The following is a 22,505-nucleotide window of genomic DNA, read 5'->3' on the forward strand; positions in this document are numbered from 1 at the left end:
AAATAAAATAATAACTTACGGAAAATTTCAAATACGTAGACCTGACCTGTAGTCCAGAGTGGTCCAGTTCCTCTGTATCATATTGTACTCTGTGCGTGCGTGCGTGCGTGCGTGCGTGAGACAGACACACACACACACACACACACACACACACACACACGGGGGGGTGGGTGGGTTGGTCCCTGTGATTCAGTGGAGCTGAACTTCTAAGTAACGAATTTTGGCTTGTGGCTTTGCTTTTGCTGATGGGCGCTTACTTCCTCTCTAAATGTATCTTTTTGTTTGTTTTTAAATATATATTTCAGTCTATGCATGGGACACTGAAAAGTGTCGAGGGGCCTCCAAACCTGGGCGTGAGTCTGATGCTGAGCACGAAGCCCATCACTCAGAACTCAGTGGGTCACAACAAAGAAGATTCCAAGTCCGTTAATGGGACAGAAAAGACAGAGAAGAAATCCCCTTCCCCTGTAAAGAAAGCAGAGCCCAAAAAAGGATCCAATCCTGGCTGGACGTGCTGGGAATGCGACCGGCTGTTTACGCAGAGAGAAGTTTACATATCTCACATGAGGAAGGAGCACGGAAAGGTAAATAAATGGGTTTGTTTTGCGTGTACAAGGAGAGAATGAGAAGGTTTCCATTGACCACTCTTAGGACCGCTTGACACTGGAAGATTGTATGTAGTCTATCTTTTAACTGGCGCATCAATTAATGTATGGATTACGTTTGCACTAAACGTCAAGTTCGATATTTTAAAATCAGTGTACATTTATTTATTTATTTTTATTTATTTATTAAACTTCTATACCGCCCCATCCTCCAGGGGCTCCGGACATGTGTTTTATTTTTTTATATTTATTGGCGTGTACATAAATTGCAAACCATGAGTATAAACTTGTTTAACATTTGGGTGTTTGGAGTGTGATTTTTGCTTCTCAGTATATTTTAAAAATACTAAATATTTTTTACTTCCCCCCCCCCCCAAAGGAATCTCCCTTTAATTGACATTTGCACATTGCTAAAATCCCCATGTGGGTGTCTTATTGGGAACTATGAAGGGCACATTCTTAGTTTTAATTATTGTGGATTTTATTGTACACTAGCGGGCCCGGCCACGCTTTGCTGTGGCTGAGTCGGGTGAAGTAGAAAAGGAAGAAAAGGGGAAGCGAACAGTTCGAACATGTGTCGTTGCACAATGATTGCAAGGGAGGGGAGAGGCAAGGGGCCCCTCGCTCCCCTCCCTCTCTCCTGTTCCCTTGCATGGCAACCCTGCAGGTCCTTCCCTAACGTTCCCCTTCCTCTGCTAGGGTGAGTGGGCCATGTCCAGGTGGGCTGGTCCTGTCCCTTTCACTCTCTTCCCTTGCAGGCGAATTATCTAGCGTAAAACACGCTGGGAGGCATGAGCTACGTTGTGTTCAAATTTCAGAGCGTTTGGTCCAGCAAACCCCCAGACCCTCCCTCACCTTCCCCTTCCTCCGCTAGGGTGGGTGGGCCATGTCCAGATAGCCCGCCCCATCCCTTTCACTCCATAAGGCAGTGGTTTTCAAGGAAGGCATGGTTGGTTCCCTTGTATTAGAGGGTGTTGCTTTGACGGCCAGCAGATGGCGCTGTTGCGGAACAGAACTGTGGTTCCAACTGTCACAGGTGTAGCATGTACACAATAACTGGCACAGTTGTTACATGTACACAACAGGAGGTGTGGGAACAGTATGAAAACCTGGCTGCACGTGAATGCAACGTTGTGTGAAAATTTCAAAGCAATCGGTCCAGTAGTTTGGGAGATTACCTGTCAGCAGAAAAACGAACTGATAGATTTTTATATATATAGATATTATGTTAAGTCGCTTCTGACTTATGGTGACCCTGTGAGTTAATGACCTCCAAAATGTCCAGTTCACATTATGAGAAGACAAGAGTCACAGGAAAAGACAATAATGCTAGGAAAAGCTGAAGGCAGCAGGATAAGAGGAGGAGCCAAGATGAGATGGATTGCCTCTATAAAAGAAGCCATGGTCGTTAGTTTGCAAGTCCTGAGCAAGACTGTTAATGATTGGATTATCTGAAGGTCATTGATTCATAGGGTCTTGAACAACTTAATGGCACTTACCACACGTAAAACATCTATCATGAACAGCCTAGCTCAGATCTTGTGAACTGAAGGCCAGGGTTTCCTTTACTGAGTCAGCCCATCTGATAGAATTTGATTATGTTATATGAAGATTTTTGCAAACTTCTTCAGGCTTTCTGTTCAGAAGTGAGATATAAATGCTTTTTTAAAAATTAAGTGGATTCGATCCAACCATCTTTTCTACTAGTGAATAAAAGGAAGGAAAAGATCCCCATGACCACAGGACAATGGAAACAATCCCATTTCCCATGAGACCAAAGTGTCAGGGGAAAGCTTAGTTATCTACTCGGCATGTGGAGCCATAAAGCAAAGATCAAAGAAAGGATGCCCCAGAACGGCAGTGGTAACATATAGCAGGCTGGTTACATATATCTTGTAGCAATTGCACTGAGCAAGGAATGCATCTCAATTGACTAGATACAGTCCTCCTGACACAGGAGAAACCTGGTCACAGCACCTACTCATCTGGTGTTTTTAACTTGAGATGCTGGGAATTGAACCCGGGACCTTCCGCACGCCATGCAGATATTCTTCTATTGAGCTATTGCTGACCCCCTTCCCTACCTTGTTTTGTAAGCCAATATGTCTACAGCCTTCAGCCTGTTTTTTGGTTCACCCTACCAAGAGAATTTTGCAGTAGTAAAATGAAAGAGGAGAGAAAGGGGGGGGGGGGAGCTCATAATTTCCATTGCTGATGTTCCGCAGAAACCCCTGGGCATGAGTAAAACTAATAAAAAAAACCATGTCAATTTTGCTGCCTGGGGTAGCAGAGGAAGAAAGCAACAGAAACCAAATGGGAAATATTGTGAAAATGTAATAAGTTCATAGGTGTTAGCACAGCCAAAACCTCGTGAAAATCAGAACCGGGTGGTATATTGAAATTCCCCCGTTTGTCAACTTTCCAAGACAGAAGCTGAAAAGGACCGAAATGGATTGGACCAGAGCAGGATACATTCTTGGGTGTGGGCATTTGGCTACTACATTCCCTTTAATTGTGAAGAGGTGCTGCCATACATCCCTCAGAGGGTGCGCTAGCCTTGGCCTGAATCCCATAGGTCCTTTCAGGTGTTCATCATTGGTTTTGTGGCACGCTACGGCAGCCTTGTGACTAAGCTAATGGGGCAAACTGCTGCTCTGGTCCTGGGTGCAAAACAACACCAGCAATGGGCCTCTCTACACTCCTAGCCCACAGGAGGAAGACAATGGCTACGTCAGATGTGAGCGATCTGCCCTGCATTCTGCATCTAGGGCCCCTTCCGCACATGCAGAATAATGCACTTTCAATCCACTTTCACAATTGTTTGCAAGTAAATTTTGCTATTCCGCACAGTAAAATCCAGCTGCAAAGTGCATTGAAAGTGCATTATTCTGCATGTGCAGAAGAGGTCTAGGTGTTTATTTATTTATTTTATTTATTTTTGAGTTTTTTATACCGCCCTACCCCCAAAGGGCTCAGGGTGGTGAACAACATAATTAAACAACAAGTAATTAAAACCCATTTAAAATAAAGACAGTGGTTAACATATAAAACAGCGTCAGCTTGTGAGATCTCCCATAGCAGGGCAAGAAGGCAGTGCTCCACACTGTGCGGTGTAGTGGTTAAGAGCAGTGGCCTCTAATCTGGAGAACCGGGTTTGATTCCCCACTCCTCCACATAAGCGGCTGACTCTAATCTGGGGAACTGGTTTTGTTTCCCCGCTCTTCCACATGAGACGTGCTGGTTGACCTTGGCAAGTCACAGTTCTGTCAGAACACTCGCCCCTCATCAAAGTCTAATTGGCTCCATTGCTTGGCCATTCTCTGATTCTGTGGCACAGCCTCCAGCCAGAGCTCCAATGGCATATTGTGAGATGGCGTGCCTGACATCAAACAGGGCCATGGTTTTTGTAATGACAATGTGCTTTCCTGACCTGTGGCTTCCTGCCGCCTTTGTACTTTGTAACCTGTAGTATGTAGATTGCGCCCAAGTGACCGTTGGGCTGAGAACCCTTCCTGTCGGCTTGAGAACGGACGATTGTCACCTTCTTTCTTTGTAATGTTCTACTTTGATGTTTCTGGGGAAGGAAGGAAAGGAGGGCACCTTTGGGGCATTAAAAGAGTTCTAGAAGAGCCAGTGTTCAGAACCGGCTTCTTAATCTAGGGCAGTGGTGGCGAACTTATGGCACTCCAGATGTTCATGGACTACAACTTCAATCAGCCCCTGCCAGCATGGCCAATTGGCCATGCTGGAGGGGTTGATGGGAATTGCAGTCCATGAACATCTGGAGTGCCATAGCTTCGCCACCACTGATCTAGGGCTCTGCTGATGTCCAGCAATAAAGGCTTCTGATCAAAATCACTGAGTCCGATACTGGTCCAGGGCTTGACAATATAACGGGAGGTTTCTCCACCACCTGGCTCATCCTGGCATGGCTTGGTTGCTCCCAAATCCGCGGGGATCCTGTCTCTGCCATGGGGGTTCCCCACATCAGTAGAAACAGAACATCTGGCACTCGTTGTCTGATACGGTTGCACAAACAGATGTCTAGGTCAGGGACTTTGGTCAGGCTGGACACCCTGTTGGGTCCTCTAGATCTCTGAAATAAAGTAGGCTCAATTCTCGATGAAATATCTTTTATTGCAAGAGAGATGTATACTGGAAAACATTATTGCCCAGTCTGAATTCAGGTGGAGAGATCCCAGCAGAAATTACAGCAGCCTCTCACCCCAGGCTCAAGTAGCTATCCACAGTTTCTCACAAGCAGGTACAACTGCATTCCTCCCCTCCAGGCCTGATAAGCGCTTCCTCAGAAGATCCTGTGGGAAGGGCAGTTCAAAGGGGGCACGCCAGCCCAAGCAGCAGAGACAGCAAAGCAACAGCCAGCAAACTGAACATAGTCAGAGATGCCACATTCCCCATTCCCACCTGGAGATTAATGGCCAGACCAAACACTCAGGTCTTGACCGTATTCTGGTGTGTATGGGAGATAATATTTTAAATGTGTTCATGGAGAGGTACAGTCAGAGTTACTGGTAACCTTACTCTGACGTTTAGCTCAGAGGTGGGATCCAGCAGGTTCTCACCAGTTCCCGAGAGTGGGTTACTAATTATTTGTGTATGCCGAGAGGGGGTTACTAATTGGGTCTGCTTTTCCGTTAGAAATTCCATTAGGTCCAAAAAGCATAAAGTCCTGTTGTTTCCTATGTGGCTGGTTAGCGAAGGTAGAAAACGGGATAATTCTCCCTGTTGGGCTGTTTTAAAAACATGTCTTAGAAATATGGTAAAGTTCCTTGTTTAAGGAAAGTATCCTTCTTTTGATTTTTAGAAACAAAATTAAGTATTTGAAAGTATGAAGTATTTGACAGGCAGTCAATTAGAGGAGAAGTAGTTGTTTCTGTTGGCAGTAGACGATAGGACTTGCTATAATGAGTTTAAATTATGGACAGAAAGATACCAGCTGGAAATGAGGAACTTTTTTTTTACAGTAAGAGTTTTTTACAGTAACAGAGAAATTATTAATGCCCCACCCCAAAATGCCCGGCCACACCCCCGTCGTGCCCCGCCCAGCCCCATTGGCGCTACGCCACTGTTTGAATCCCACCACCATGGGAACCTGTTACTAAAAATTTTGGATCCCACCACTGGTTTAGCTCTACCTCCTGTGGTGGCCATGTATGATTGTGCTTGTCAGATTTCCAAAGGTGCCCATTAGCTTAAAATAGTTGGCGACTCTGAGGTAGACACCCTCACTTCCTCTTCTGCATCAAACACGCAGCCCTTGAGAAGGCTTATCAAGTTCACAAACCAGCCGAGGAACCCCCCTGCCCCATCTGGTCTGGCAAGCCCCCCCCCCCCCCCGCAGGCTCGCTGTGTCCCGGCAGCCACCCACTCTTTGCTCCCAATCTGGCCTGGCAAACCTGTTGGGGGCTCAGCAGCAGAGGTGGGATCCAGCAGGTTCTCACCAGTTCCCGAGAGTGGGTTACTAATTATTTGTGTGTACTGAGAGGGGGTTACTAATTGGGTCTGCTTTTCCATCTCCACGCCCTCGCCTCCCCGAGAGGCATACTGCCTTTGAACGTGAAGGTTCCATATAGCAATTGCGACTAATAATGTAACTCCCTGAACTGGGTTAATCCCTTTCAGGTACTGCAATTCATGGATTCTCAGCCTTTCGTACCTTTTATCTCACCAGTCTCTATCAAAGAATCGGTGTGTTTCACCATTGCTATGTTCAGATTTGTGAGTTGGGGCATTTTCTATAATGTGATGATGATTTAGAAATGACCTGGTGCAAAAAAAATTTGGGGGGGTCATGGTGGGGTGGCTGACCATGGGGAGGGAGCATCCAACTCAGGTTTTTCCCAGGGCTCAGGTTTGCTTAGGTATGCCTCTGCCCCCTTTACTGAGGGGGGGGGCTGGCGAGGGAACCTGTTACTAAAATTTTTGGATCCCACCACTGCTCAGCAGCCAAGGCAGCCACCTCCCCCCACCCCCTGGCCCATCCCAACCAAATCACATTTATGTAACAAATGTGTTTGACACCCCTGCACTAGTAAATGTATCACTTTGGAATGGCTCTTTGGGTTATGTTGTTCTTCCGTGATGTAGAAAGGTGCGGAGTGGGGAAATCTCTGTGAACTTGAAGGTAGCTCCCTCCCCGAGTCACTGTTAATATGTACCAACACCTGCCCCATGTTGAAAGTGTCTTCCCTTTCCTTCAAAGCAAATGAAGAAGCACCCTTGTCGTCAGTGTGACAAATCTTTCAGCTCCTCACACAGTCTTTGCCGCCACAATCGTATCAAGCACAAAGGCATTAGGAAAGTATATACCTGCTCGTAAGTTCTGCTTTTCTTCGTATTATTATTTGTTTGTTGTTTCCAACGTTTGTCTGCCTCCTTTTTGTCCAGTCACAGTGAACACAAAACATAACAATATATTGTAAAAACAATTTTAAGCCAAAATGTACATATTAAAAACATAAAACCACAACTAGAAGGTAGGGCAGGAAAAAAGAATGGCAGGTAGAACAAAAAGTCTTCACCTGCTGGCAGAAGACAATGACAGAAGGGGACAGGTGAATATGGCTGGGGAGAGGGCATTATAGTTTTGGTGCCACCACCAAGAAGTTGCATTAAGGGCTCCCTCCCCTCATTAGAGCAAAAGAAGCACGAATAAGGGAGGTTAGAAATTAAGGGGGTGAGGTGAAGCTAATGGATAGATTACAGGATTTTCCCAAAGCCAGAAATTTTGCTTGGACACTAGCGTTTAATTTGAGAATAATCCCTAAATCTCCTGTATCTTTCAATCATTTGGCCAATTTAGCAAAGATTCTCGATGCTAGGCCCCTTACCTGATCTTGGTGTTTATATTTTAAATACTGCATAATTATGCAGGCAGTGCAATCCGGGGCGGTGGGGAGAGGGGCAGGGAGGTGGTTGCTCTGCGGCTCGGACAGGCGGCTCGGGCAGGCGCCGCAGTGGCAGGCCAGCTCCTGCCCTCCCTGGCTTCCTGGGGGTTGGGGGGGGGGGACCGGTCTGCGGCCACAGTGTACATCTCAGTCAGCAAACAGCGCCCCCGCGCAGGGACCCAGCCGGCACCCAGCGTTCCCCCACACGTGATGAAATGGTGTGCGTCTGGGGACATGGGATCTGCCTGAATCTATCACTTATCAACTTCAGTGGGTGCCCTGGAGTTCTAGCCCAGTTTGCCCTCACACAGGCATCAGTGCAAAATTATATGGGCAGTTTCATGACTCCTCACTTAAGTCTGTCAAATCCTTGTCCAGTAATCTTATGTCACCACATGCACAAGCAAGAGACATAAGTATGCTCAAATATTCTACCATTACAAACTCTATGCTGGGCATAATTAGGAAAGGAATTGATAATAAAACTGCAAAGATTGTCATGCCCTTATATAAAGCAGTGGTGCGACCGCACTTGGAGTACTGTGTTCAGTTCTGGTCGCCACATCTCAAAAAGGATATCGAAGAGATAGAAAAAGTGCAGAGAAGGGCAACAAGGATGATTGAGGGACTGGAGCACCTTCCTTATGTGGAGAGGCTGCAGCGTTTGGGACTCTTAGTTTGGAGAGGAGACGTCTGAGGGCGGATATGATTGAAGTCTATAAAATTATGGATGGGGTAGAAAATGTAGACAGAGAGAAATTTTTCTCTCTTTCTCACAATACTACAACCAGGGGGCGTTCATTGAAAATGCTGGGGGGAAGAATTAGGACTAATAAAAGGAAACACTTCTTCACGCAACGTGTGATTGGTGTTTGGAATATGCTGCTGCAGGAGGTGGTGATGGCCACTAACCTGGATAGCTTTAAAAAGAGCTTGGATAGATTTATGGAGAAGTCGATCTATGGCTACCAATCTTGATCCTCTTTGATCTGAGATTGCAAATGCCTTAGCAGACCAGGTGCTCGGGAGCAGCAGCAGCAGGCCGTTGCTTTCACATCCTGCAGGTGAGCTCCCAAAGGCACCTGGTGGGCCACTGCGAGTAGCAGAGAGCTGGACTAGATGGACTCTGGTCTGATCCAGCAGGCTCTTTCTTATGTTCTTAGTCTTCCATGTGCCCCTTTTACATCCTCCTGGATCTTGTCTGATTCAAGTGGCACCAGGAACCTCCACCTAATTTAGGTCTTCTGTGCATTTTTCACAGGCACTGCCCAGATTCAAGACGTACTTTCACCAAGCGGTTGATGTTAGAAAAACACATTCAGCTGATGCACGGCATTAAGGAACCCGACGTGAAAGAGATGGCGGAATCGACCAACGTAGGAGAGGGGGAAACCAAGGAAGATACCAAGGTGAGAGAAGTTGGCATCATCTCACTTCTCTGACAGATAATTTTGTTACTGGAATCTTGTCCCGTTGACACCAGTTCAAATGTGTGTTGATTTTTCAGCCCCGATTTGGATGGCCCAGGCTAACGCAGATTCCGCACAGGCAGAAATAATGCACTTTCAATCCACTTTCACAACTGTTTGCAAGCGGATTTTGCAAAGTGCATTGAGAGTGAATTGAAAGTGCATTATTTCTGCCTGTGCAGATGGGGCCTCAGTCCCATCAGATCTTGGAAGCTAAGCCGGGCTGGCCCTGGTTAGTAATTGGATGGCAGACTGCCAAAGAAGTGCAGGGTTGCTGTGCAATGCCAAGCAATGGCAAACCACCTCGGCAGCTCTCTTGCCTTGCCAACCCCATGGGTCACTGTAAATTGGCTGCAACTTGACAGCACTTTCAGCCTGATCCAGAGACCTTTTTGGAACAGCCAAGACGTGCACGGTTAAAGAGGTGGGCTGATACATGCACAGTCCCACACTGAGCTGGCCCTAGTGCAGTGATGGCGAACCTTTTTGAGACCGAGTGCCCAAATTGCAACCCGAAACCCACTTATTTATCGCGAAGTGCCAACACGGCACTTTAACCTGAATACTGAGGTTTTAGTTTAGAAAAAATGGTTGGCTTCGAGGCGTGTGTTACTCGGGAGTAAGCTTGGTGGTAGTTGGTGGCTTTGCTTTGAAGCAACCGTGCAACTCTTCCAACGGGTGAATCACAACCCTAGGAGCGTTTACTCAGAACAAACCCCATTGCCAGCAACCAAGCTTACTCCCAAGTAAACGATCACACTTTAGTTCTTCGCATGAAAATCAGTGGGGTTTAACAGCACTACACTGCTTCCCCAAAACTAGGTCTTAGGTTTAATGCTAATAACTGAGCCCAGCAGCCGAGACCAGCCTAGGTGTGTGTGGGGGGGGGGGCTCTGTTTGCACGTGCCCACAGAGAGGGCTCTGAGTGCCACCTCTGGCACCTGTGCCATAGGTTCACCACAACTTCCCTAGTGCAAGAGGCCAGTGCTCAGTCTGCCACTCTTAATCGCTATACCACACTGGCTCTGGGTCCCGTTGTTGTTTCTGTGCTTAGGTGGTTCTGTGCTCCCTCTCACCCCTGCTATTTGCAACAGAATGGGGGTTTATCTCTAAATTTGTTTCAGCTTTCTATAGCCTGTTTGCAGTACCATGGCAGTGAGAAGGCAGGCAAAAGGAAGGGAGCTCCCCCCCCCCCCATTCGGTGCATAATTAACTTGTAAAACTCTCTGCCAGAGAGTTAGCCTGAGCCGTAAAGTTAAGCAGTGTCACCTATGGTCAGTATGTGGATGGGAGGCCTCCAAGGAAGACGGGGGCTGCCGTGCAGAGGAAGGCAGCAGTGGCAAACCACTTCTGCTCATCTCAGTTGCGACTGAACAACACTTAATTCCTGTTAGAACTCTCTGTTCCAGGCCGTAGCAGTAGCCAGGAGCACAGATAATTTCAGAAGGTGATTTAGACACAATAGAACCTTGGAGGCCAGGTCTCTCTGAGAGGGGAAGATTTTTGAAGGAGAAGAGTTTGGATTTATATCCCACCTTTCTCTCCTGAAATCAGGCCCCAGGTGGCTTACAAGCTCCTTTCCTCTCCCCACAGCAGACACCTTGTGAGGTAGGTGGGGCTGAGAGAGTTCAGAGAGAACTGTGACTAGCCCAAGGTCACCCAGCAGGAATGTAAGAGGGGCGAAACACATCTGGTTCACCAGATAAGCCTCTGCCACTCAGGCGGAGGAGTGGGGAATCAAACCTGGTTCTCCAGATTAGAATCCACCTGCACTTAACCACTACACCACGCTTCTACACTCCGTCTCTGGACCTCCAAGTAGTTTGGATAGCCACTGTAGGAAACAGAGGCCATTTCCCCACTGAGAAAATGAATCTAGATTGAACCAGGTTTGAAAAGAATCGGCACCTTTTAATTGCGGTTTCATGCTCCCCGCTGCAGCTTGTGCCCACCAAATTATCCTGGTTTTGAGCAACGCAGCAGCAATGCAGGAATCCCCACGATTGTGCGATCAAACACGCAATCCGGTCAGGGGCTATCCTGATTGGCTGTTGCGTTGTGTTGGGGCGAGAATTTTTTTTTAAAAAAAATTTTTTGTAGAGCCACGTTGGCACACACATGCGCGGGTCAACTTGGAGCGGAAATGGTGGAGCGGCTTGTTTAAGCAAAGCTCCGTTTCCACGAGGCTCCGACCTTTCATGTCAGTGTTTAGTGTAGTTCTGCCTTATACTTGGTTTGCTTGAGTCAACACAATCGTCCACGTTGCTTTGTTTCCACGTTGTCTCTGCGGGTGCAAAGTAAAAAAGGGGCTGCATGCGCATTGCGCACAGCCTGCTGTGCCCTGATTGGTTGGGACGCTCGACGTCACTCACTGCAATGGGAAATTCAACCCCCGATCCTCCCCACCACTGCCTTCCGATCCGGATCGATCACAGGTTTTTTAGAAAGGGTGCACTTCCATCCAGGTGTGGGAAAACCCCGTGATCAGGTGGACAAGGAGCGCCAGAGCCATGATCGGCTGGAAAGCGATTGGGAGTTTTGCATAAAACCTGGATATTTCTCACGCGTTTAATCGTCAGTGGGGATTTGACCAGAATGATGAACTAAATCAACTATTGGTGGGAATTGTCACCATAACTCTTATGTCATGTGAAAATGTCTTTATTTTGTCTGTTCTGAACTCTGCCGCTGGTCAGTTTGGTTGATCTGTTGTATAAACGGGATCTAGCTCACACAGCAGTTTTCTGCCTCTTTCAAAATATGGAAGTGGTGAATATTAAAGTTAAGTAAAGTTTCCCCTTCAGTCGTGTCCGACCCTGGGGCACCACTGCAAGCAGTGATTTCATAGGCAAGCCGTTTTTGTGGGGTAGTTTGCCATTGCTTTTCCCCGGCAATTCTTTACCCCCTAGCTATGTGCTAGGTACTCATTTACCGACCAAAGAATGGATGGATGGCTGAGTTGACCATGAGCCAGCTGCTCGGATATCTGACCCATAGGGGGCTCGAACTCCTGACCGTGTGAGTGGCAGTGCAAGCACTTAGCCACTACGCCACACAGCTCACACAGCAGTTTTCTGCTTCTTTCAAAATATGAAAGCGGTGAATATTACTGAGCATAAACACGCAGTTATAGCTGGACATTCACCAAACGGTTGTCTTGTCAATTTTCAGGTTCCCAGCCCAAAGCGTAAATTGGACGAACCGGTGGTGGAGTTCAGGCCCCCCCGAGGCGCCATCACTCAGCCCCTGAAAAAGCTGAAGATCAACGTTTTCAAAGTCCACAAGTGTGCGGTGTGCGGCTTCACGACGGAGAACCTCCTTCAGTTCCACGAACATATTCCCCAGCATAAATCCGACGGCTCTTCCTACCAGTGTCGGGAGTGTGGCTTGTGCTACACCTCCCACGTCTCTCTTTCCAGGCACCTCTTCATCGTGCATAAGCTGAAGGAGCCGCAGCCCATCTCCAAACAGAACGGTTCCGGCGAAGACAACCAGCAGGAGAACAAGCCCAGCCGTGAGGAGGAGGCGTCCGGCAATGCTCTGTCCGACCGGAAATGCAAAGTTTGCTCAAAGACCTTTGAAACAGAAGCTGCCTTAAAGACCCACATGCGGACTCATGGGATGGCCTTCATCAAATCCAAACGAATGAGTTCAGCTGAAAAATAACCTGCTCTATCTGACTCATGTATCTGAAAAGCAAAAACCCTTCTGGAGTGCTGTGTGGTTTCTGGGCTGTATGGCCGTGTTCTAGCAGCATTTTTTCCTGACGTTTCGCCTGCATCTGTGGCTGGCATCTTCAGAGGATCTGATAGTAGAAATGGAAAGCAAGTGGAGTATATATACTGTGAGGCCATCTGAATAGAAGTAGCCTGGCATGTGAGTCACAAAGAATTCTGTAGCATGTGAGTAACAATGAAGATAGCAAGGTCAATAGGTGAATGCATCTGAATAGAAGTATCCTGGTCTTTGTTCTATTCAGATGCATTCACCTATTGACCTTGCTATCTTCATTGTTACTCACATGCTACAGACTTCTTTGTGACTCACATGCCAGGCTACTCTACTCAGATGGCCTCACCTTTTGACCTCACAGTATATATACTCCACTTGCTTTCCATTTCTACTATCAGATCCTCTGAAGATCCTTCCATTTCTACTATCAGATGCAGGCGAAACGTCAGGAGAGAATGCTGCTAGAACACGGCCATACAGTCCAGAAACCACACAGCACCCCAGTGATTCCGGTCGTGAAAGCCTTCGACTATACAAAAACCCTTCTCTCCTTCAGAACACAAATGAATTTTTTTGGTACCGAAGGTTCACCAACAGTAATAGTGTTAATATTTCTGCCCATGCCGTTGCAATATAGTCTATATTTAAATGTATCTTCCTCACTTCTTCGCTATAGATAATAGATATATGTAGAGAGCTATATATAGACATGTGTGAGTATATGTCTGTACAGACAGACGGACAGGCAAACACACAAAGTCTGTCGTCTCCCCAAGAATACAGCATTAAATAAAGCAGTATTGGAGTCAAACAGAGTATGTATATATTTAAACAGATGATTTTTATACTCTTTGTTATGTGTTTGTATGAGTATTGAGTAGGAAAACCCTAATCAGAGGAAAGAAAAGCAAGTTGGATTTTTGTTTACATTTGCTTCTGTTCTGAATAATCGAGAGGACTAGAGCCCCAAACGGTATCGCGTGTTTGTAGAGCCCCAAGCAGTCTAGCGTGTTGTGACCAAAAGGATAGTATTTGGAATCATGTTATTTTGATCTCTTGTGTACGACTTTGAGGTGCTTTTTATAAATCATATATAATGTGAGAGAGTCTCTCCACGTGTGAGAACACGCCAGCCATGTTCAAAGAATTCAGCGGAGGAGCTAAGGAGCGTGATGCTTAAGAAACATAAAGCCCATTGAAGTGAACAGGTGTCATGGGACAGCGTTATGGGAAGCTGGCTCAGGAGGACATTTGGATGGATTCTGACACCTGAAGTGTCCAACATACACATAGAGACTTTCTTAATTATCCAGGAAGGATTTCAGAGTGCAGTTCTCTGCACAGATGGAGAATTGCATTCATAAGAACATAAGAACTAGCCTGCTGGATCAGACCAGAGTCCATCTAGTCCAGCACTCTGCTACTCGCAGTGGCCCACCAGGTGCCTTTGGGAGCTCACATGCAGGATGTGAAAGCAATGGCCTTCTGCTGCTGCTGTTGCCCCTGAGCACCTGGTCTGCTAAGGCATTTGCAATCTGAGATCAAGGAGGATCAAGATTGGTAGCCATAGATTGACTTCTCCTGCTTTGATCTTATCCATTTGGAGATTCTCTTACCCTAAAGGCCCATTAAAATCCATAGGAACCTATGTTCATCATTTCAGTTAACTTTGCACAGGAGAGCATGCTGGTGGGTTGCCCCACTTGCGTTTCTTAAGCACCGTGCTCTTTAGCTCTTGTGTTTTCACTTTTTGAACACGGCCAGTGGACTCCGCAGAAGCCTTGTTAAAAATCCATCAACCAGTATTTAATTTAGTATTTTCTGCAAAATGGGATGCAGAATTAAGCTTAGCTGCTCGAGACTGAACAAAATGTGTACAGTTTTGTGAATATGTTTACAGTTGTGGAGGGTGATGGGGGGTGGGAGGAGAAAGTTGCAGATCATGTAATTTCTTGAAACGTTTATATCGGAACCGTTCATGAGGCATTATCCATTGTCACTTGATCGGATGGACTGTAAGTCTTAACGCATGGCTTGCATTGGAGGGTATGGGTCACTGGTTTATGTTAAATTCAGCTGTCTGATGTTTAAATGATAAATAAGCCAACACTCAAATTTTGCACCAATTGCTTGTTATAAATATTTTGTGCATTCCCTGTCGGGCACCTTTAATGGACAGTGTTGGGCCAAATGTATTTCGCCCATTAGAGCTGCGCAAAACTGAAAAGTTTAGACAGGTGAGTCTTCCGCAGTTTTGTGTTTGCATAACAAAAACAAAGGGTTGAATTTAACAAGCTTTTTTTCACTCTGTCTCACTTGTTTCTCCTCTTTGTCCATGATCTCCAACATAGTTTTTTTTTAGGGTGGCTGGGTTGGTCCAGTAAGACCCTCTACTTCTTTTTTCACCAGTGTAAAAGCTGATTGGATCAAACCTAGACATTAGATTTGGGCAAAATGCCTGGTTGAGCGAAATCTCACGATTGAAGTCCTTTGGGCTACAAATATACTCTGTCCACAGAAAGATGATAATTTGGTCAGTTGAAGGGCAGTGGTTCAGAAAGTGGTATGGTTCTGCATTAGAATATAGTCTCGAATGGATATGAGAATTATTCATTCTTATGCACTGCCTTTGTCAAAACCATTATTTAGTGCATGATTGAACGCGGCACTTTGATACAAGAGCATTGATGTCAAAATGTATTTTTCCTTTCAAACGAATGGCAGGAGCAGGGCTAGGTATGCACTAGGACTCAGGCAGAGCATTCGACAACAAAGAATCATAGAGTTGGAAGAAACCCCATCAAGTCCAACCCCTTGCAATTCGGGAACACACAATCAAAAGAAGAGCCAGCATGCTTTGTTCTGAGGTGGAGGAATATACAACCCTACTATCACCTTTCTGTGGGACAGAGTATGGTAAATTCTAGAATCCAAGGCTTATCTAAACATGGGGTTGAATCCTACCAGCCCTTCCAGGCCAACTCTGAGAGTTCTTGCCCCTCTTGCAACCGTCTTGCCTGGCTTCTGTATGTGCATGTCTCTAGTTGGCCTTTCTGGTGGTGAAATAGGCTCCTCTTCCTGATAGGTTCCAACCCGTGATGTTTTCTGTGTGTGTTTGGAAGTTCCTTCTTGGAGCTCTGTTTCCTGCATGTGGACCTGATTCATATCTGGCCTGCTCTGTGTGAGGAGGGACTTTAGCCTCCCCCCTATTCCTTTTTCCTGACCCTAAATGGCTACAGGGGGTACTGTTTGCTATGTTGGGGGCTTCAGGTGTACTGATGGAGTCCACCAAGATTTGCCCAGTGAGTTGGGAAAACAGCACGAGAGAGTGGGTTGAAATCCTTTCTCCATGGCACTATGGTCCCAGTTCATGTCAGACCCCCTCATGGTAGATGAATACACATAAAAGCTGCCTTGTACTGAATCAGTACATTGGCCCACAGAGGCGGAGTGAGGGGAAACTGTGCCTGGGGGAGCGCGTGCGCACCGCGCCCCTGCCACAGCACTGCCGCCCCAAAAGGGCCCCGTCATGCCTCCTCCACGGCCTGGCCACATCTCCGCCCGGGGCATTCCCCCCTGGTCCCGTGGGCGCTACACCACTGTTGGCCCATCAATGTCAATAATGTCTTTGTCTGCTCAGGCCCCTTCCGCACAAGCAAAATAATGCACTTTCAATCCACTTTCACAACTGTTTGCAAGTGAATTTTGCTATTCTGCCCAGCTGCAAAGTGCATTGAAAGTGGATTGAAAGTGCATTGGCCCAACAATATCAGTAATGTCTTTGTGTGCTCAGACTGGCTGTCTGCGGTTTTAAGTGGGGGTCTTTCATGTCACCTCCTACTTGACCATTTGGCCTGAACATGCGGGGGATTGAACCTGAGACCTTTTGCATGGCAAGTAGATGATCTACCGCTGAGCCACAGCCCCTTTTGGAAGACCTGGACCCAACCAGATGGCTGCTTATCATGCAGTTGGGACTTTAATAAACTGGTCTGATTGAGTTCTCTTGTACTGGAGATGATAATTCCATGCAGTGCATGATTCCTTATTCCCCCTTATCACTAGCAGGAGCAGCATAAATTATGCAAAATCAGTAAATATAAGCCCATAATTGATATAGGTTTGCAGAACTCAGTTTGGCGTCTGCACAAGTGAAAGACTGCTGGATAGATCTTTTGTAAGTGCAATGGCAAAGTTGCCTGAGAAGGGGTGATGATATCAGCTAATAGCTGATTTTCCTTGTTTTGATGCCATGCATTAGTTGCATGTAAGGCCCAGGTGATCTCTTAAACTCCTAGACTGTGAAAATCCTACTTGACAGGGCAGTCAGTTTTAGATAGCTTTTTTTGGGTCCCTGTCAGCTCTTCAGTTTATGGTGCAACTGGTCTGACTTCAATGCTGGTTTTCCTTGGTTTTTCACAATACTTTAGTTTCAGGTTTGTATCGTGTATCTAATCTGGAGCTCGTGTATCTAATCTGGAGGAACTGGGTTTGATTCCCAGCTCTGCCGCCTGAGCTGTGGAGGCTTAGCTGGGGAATTCAGATTAGCCTGTACACTTCACACACACCAGCTGGGTGACGTTGGGCTAGTCACAGCTTCTCGGAGCTCTCTCAGCCCCACCCACCTCACAGGGTGTTTGTTGTGGGGAGAGGAAGGGAAAGGAGATTGTCAGCCCCTTTGAGTCTCCTGCAGGAGAGAAAGGGGGGATATAAATCCAAACTACTACTACTACTACTACAGGTTGGGTAGCCATGTTGGTCTTCAGCACATAAGCAAGATTCGGGTCCAAAAGAGCCTTCGAGACAAATAAGATTTTTAGGAGATGAGTTTTAAGGAGATTGGGGCCATTATGCATGCAGTGTTTACCCCGAGACTGTCTGCTCTGCCGTGGGGTCTCCCTGCGATTCCCTGTTTACATGTAAGTCGACCCCATTGTTTGGTCCAATCCTAGCCATCGTTTTGGGTTGCGGATTTCATTGCTCCACCCCCCCCCCCCCGGGTCTTTAAAAAATATTTTTGCCTATTTTAATATTCTGCCGCCACTGGGTTAGAAAATTAGAGTTAAAAAAAATAAAAATGAATCTCATCATTCCTCTGGAAATGCCTACCTGGGAAGTGAGTGGAAGTGCTCGTGCAAGGGAAGGTGGGGAAGAGCAGCAAGCCCAAAGCTGGAGAAACAGACACTGGATTCCTTCCTGCACAGGCAGGGAAATATTCGCAGTTCCTACACTCTAGGAAACCCAGGGATAATCGGATATGTGATGTGAGTGTGCGAGGAAGGAAAAGGCAACAATAAGGGAAGTTCTACCCTGAAGAGAATGTACCTGACTGCAGGGCAGACCATGAGTGCAAAATAGGGCAGAGCTTTATCTAACCAAAGGAGCTTTCAGTATTAAAAGCTTATAATCCGAACATCTTGTGGGTCTCTAAGGTGCTACTGGACCTGAATTTTGCTCAAATACTTTAGGAATCTGTTAAGAGAAGGTTGCTATCTTGTACGGTCCACCGGCTTTCTAGCCTGACACCCTTGTTTACGTTTTCCCAACAGAACGGTTTATATTTTGCTTTGAATTCTGAATTGCACCAGATTCCTGTTTTCATGGCAGTTTCTCTCTTGATTGAAACTGGAGGTGAACCTGAGCTTCTCGTGACCAGTAGTTGTTTGCCTTCTTGGATGCGTAAGTGAGACTGATTTGTGGAAGTTAAGTGGTTAACGGGATAGAAGGAAATACCGGTGCTAGAGAAGCACAGAGTCTTTTAAAGAGGTGTTTTAAAGGAGGTGGTAGCCATACGATCATGCTGGTGGAGATCAGTGATGTGAGTGTTTTGAAGCACTTCGAATATCATGAATGTTTGGCAAATTAATAATTCTTCTGTGGTACCCTGACAACACATAAGGAAGACTGAGTTTCTAAAAAAAAAACCTGTTCAGGGTGACACTCGCATGGTGTAGATTTTTATATCCTTACAACAGCCAGGTACCGTAGGGGCGAAGGAGGAATCACTGATGCCGGCTGTCAGTGTATTGCCTAAGGTAGAGGTGTCCAACTCTGGCGCTTCAGATGTTCATGGACTACAATTCCCATCAGCACCTGCCAGCAGGGGATGATGGGAATTGTAGTCCACGGACATCTGAATCGCCAGAGTTGGACACCCCTGGCCTAAGGCCATGGAAAGTTAATGGACAAAGTGAGATATGAACTCACGTTTCCTGGCTTGGCCAGTAGGCCGTGTCAGCACCCACCTATGTCGCATTGAATCAAAAGTCATGTGAAATGGTGTTAGCTGAGTCCTTTCCAAAAGCACCCCCAGAGCCATATCTCTTATGTCGTTCCTAGTGCCCAGAATTCTATACTAAAATAAGGTACCAAATGCAGCATTTCGGCTTCTCCTGAGAACTTTTTAGAGTACACGTTTGTAGATCTTATAAGTGTAGAGTTTGACAATCATCATCGACCCCAATTGTCCCTCTTAAAGCTGCATTCACCACGCCTCAATCCATGCCACACGATGTCCTTCAACCTTTTTGGGATGTTAGCATTCATATCCTGGACAACAGGCTGTCTATCAGAGGTGCCTACACAGTTCAGTTGCCTATGCAGAACACAGTGGATTGCAGAAACTGCTGCTAATGGGTATAAGCCAGAGGTTTGCAGTCACCAAATGCTGAAACGGATAATAACCGTGGTTTTCTATGTTGGTAAACATTTCCAAAAATGGGAATCCTCGTTTTTTGTGCAAACCGCCATCTTTGACCCCTGAGCATGGAGCTTTGTTTACTCTGTGGCATTCCCACCATTTACACCAAAATTATTTGGATGGGGTGAATGTTTTCAAAAGACTGGGCATACAGAAGATGGTGGAGGAGAAAGCAGTTCATAGCTTTTGTGCCCCCTGTGGCTTTTGACCCTTATTCTCGAGGCAAAAAATGTGTTAATTAGCATCACTTTATTTTGTATTTTATGAGTACTGATTATGGATTTCCTTGGTGCAAGTTCTGGTGCTTATTTTGAACACTTCTGAGTGTACCTATTTACACTAATGAATGTTTTCATGGAAGTACAGGAAAAATAAAATGTACCATTGACTGCCTCCTTAACATTGAGTTCTCAGTGAGTTACGTTTTTGTTTTGTTTGCTTTTATACCACGTATGTATTCCCCGAAACCAATTTTGTACTTTTTTAAACTTAAAGCAAAACGTTTCTTGTATGTATGTATGTAAATATACATAGAGAGAGAGAGATCTGCATGATTATAACATAGATAAACGTTTCGTTCTGAAAGGGGACGTCCCGGCCGCTCGGGTATTGAATCTATTCATAACGATTGTACTAAATACATTTCATATGTAAATAAATGTTGGGGGATCTCTTTTGTTGCCCCTTAAGAATTGTGAGATTCTGTTATTTATTGATGAAGACTGTTTGTCAGCTTTGGGGGAGCGGGAACAAACACTGATCCTTCTAAGGGTTCTCGTAAATATGCCGTCACAAAAGAGCTATTATCTCTTCTGGATCTTCCTTGCTCTTCATTCGTTGATGGCAAATTAATGCTTGTTTTTTTTCCCCTTCCCCCTTTCTCTGTTTACTCATCAAGTGTTTGGAGGTTATAGAGAACTTTTAATCTTTAAAAAAAAAACCCCACTAGCAGAATATTCTTGGGATCCCATTAGCCTTCCGTCAGTGATGTGTGCTAGCTTATCACTGCCTCTTTTTTAAAACAAACAAACTGTACCTCTTGAAACCCTCACACTTTGTTGATGTGCACTTTTGGACTTGTATATCAAATGGGTTGTCACGATGCAGTGATGGTGTGGTTTTCTTTTCTCAATTTTTTTTGTACAGAGTGAATGAAATAATAAAGGCTACCTTTTTATTACAGGACTTGTTCCTAGTAGTTATTTTTGTATATTTACATGCCGGTTTAGATCTCACCAGCTTTTCAGCAAAGGCAAGAGGGAGAAGTGGCAGTCTTTCCCAGTTTCCCCTTTGGTGCCACTGTCTCAGTATCGCCCGCATAACCTTGTGGGCCAAAAGCAGACTCTTGTTCTATGTATTGTCGAAGGCTTTACGGCTGGAATCCACTGGCTGTTGTGGGTTTTCTGGGCTGTGTGATGGTGGGTTTTGCACCTAATGTTTCACCTGCATCTACACCTAGCATCTTCAGAGAATGTTTCTCTCTCTGGTGAGAAATGTTTCTCTGTGGCACAATGTGGAGTGATTGTGTGGTGGGGTACATATTTTGTCCACTTCACAGGAAGAGTGAGGCACGTTTGCATGTGTCTGGATCAGGGATCTGCAACCTGCGGCTCTCCGGATGTTCATGGACTACAATTCCCATCAGCCATGGTGGCAGGGAATTGTGACCCCACATGTCCCCATGAGTGCTCTGCCTCTGGTGATAAGGCTTAGAATGTGCATGTTTAAAGGATTCCTCCATTACAAATCTGTTTTCTTGGTAGATGTAAGTGAGCTCAGGCAAAGGAGGAACAAAGTAGAGATTATAGAAAGGGAGTTGTTAAAGAGATATGCAAGGGATTGGTTGATCTTAGCTTCTCTTCTCTGAATGTCTCTCAAGTCAGGTGTACTGTAGAAGAACAGAAATTTGAGTTTCTAGGTTTCGCAGCAGCCCATAAAAACCAATTTGCAGAGCGCACATTGTCTAAGGCTTCTTCAAAGCAGAATGCTCAGGTGGGGCTGTCAGGTGGAAAACATGAAGGTACCATTAGTCAGGCACCAGGTACTGTGCTTGAATGAGTCAGTGTTCACAAAATAGGTATTTGCAAATTAAATCTTATTTTCAATGCTCACCTTTTGCCGCATCGAGCTTCTCACCCGATCACCTCAGTGAATTCGCCATTTGAAATGATCCATGTTTTGAGTCTCTTTGTAACTATGGTTGTTGTAGCTATTCTAACCCTCAGGAAAATTATTATTAAGCTGTTCAGATTGCGATAGGACTGGAACTCAACTGACCCTTTGAAATAATTTTTCTTCAGTGCTAGAATGGCTTTTTAGTGCCCAGAAAAGTTCTGAAAGAAACTATTCTAACGTTGTCAAAGTGCTTAGAACAACGTCCTAAAGTGCTGTTCTAGGAAGCCTTTGTATGACCTCGGCCCCCTCCGCACATGCAGAATAATGCACTTTCAATGCACTTTGCAGCTGGATTTTACTGTGCAGAATAGCAAAATCCACATTTGTTTGTTTGTTTGTTTGTTTGTTTATTCGACTTTTACACCACCCGCCCCCAGAGAGCTCTGGGCGATGTACAACAACTACCATAATCTAAAATAACAAGAAGAGCACATTCAATAAATACATACAATATAATAAAATTAGGGCTCTAAATCTCACATTAAAACCTTTTAAAACAGCACGCAAAACATCGCATCCGGCAATCTAAATGTCAATCTAAATCTACTTTCAAACAATTGTAACAGTGGATTGAAAGTGCACTATCCTACATGTGCAGAAGGGGCCCTAGACAAACGTTTGTGCTTATTTGACACTCTTGAATAGTGCCATGGGTGTTACCTCACACCTGGTGAGGTAATAACTTTGCCCCTTTCCCTGTCATAAGTCTCTCAAGTGATATCCTTGTCTTGTGCTTGCAGCTCAATAGATTCCATAGCCAATGGGTTTCAGCTTCGGAATGACTGAAGACCGCTGGTGTAGTTTAGATGGTTCAGAATATCCAGGTTTAAATCTCTATCCTGCCATGAAGTTCACTGGGTGACTTTAGGCTGAGAATAACCAGATCGTTTGTCTCATTTTTATTCCGCCCTTTCGC

At 45.6% G+C, this 22,505-nt stretch overlaps 1 protein-coding gene and 1 long non-coding RNA gene across 2 annotated transcripts; both read left to right on the top strand.

Moving 5' to 3' along the window:
• Positions 1 to 245: 245 nt before the first annotated feature.
• ZNF532 (zinc finger protein 532) lies at positions 246 to 12,785 on the top strand. Its single transcript, XM_048504335.1, has 4 exons — positions 246 to 584; positions 6,829 to 6,941; positions 8,775 to 8,922; positions 12,154 to 12,785. The coding sequence occupies exons 1-4, from the start codon at positions 246 to 248 to the stop codon at positions 12,646 to 12,648; spliced, it is 1,095 nt and encodes a 364-aa protein (XP_048360292.1). The 3' UTR covers positions 12,649 to 12,785.
• A 2,706-nt stretch (positions 12,786 to 15,491) lies between these two features.
• Positions 15,492 to 20,594, top strand: LOC125436901. The gene is made up of 2 exons (XR_007245133.1): positions 15,492 to 17,150; positions 17,456 to 20,594. It is a non-coding gene; the product is annotated as an uncharacterized LOC125436901 (long non-coding RNA).
• The last annotated feature ends 1,911 nt before the right edge of the window (positions 20,595 to 22,505 follow it).

Source organism: Sphaerodactylus townsendi, linkage group LG07 (genome assembly GCF_021028975.2).
Source record: "Sphaerodactylus townsendi isolate TG3544 linkage group LG07, MPM_Stown_v2.3, whole genome shotgun sequence".
In the NCBI taxonomy this organism is placed as follows: domain Eukaryota; kingdom Metazoa; phylum Chordata; class Lepidosauria; order Squamata; family Sphaerodactylidae; genus Sphaerodactylus; species Sphaerodactylus townsendi.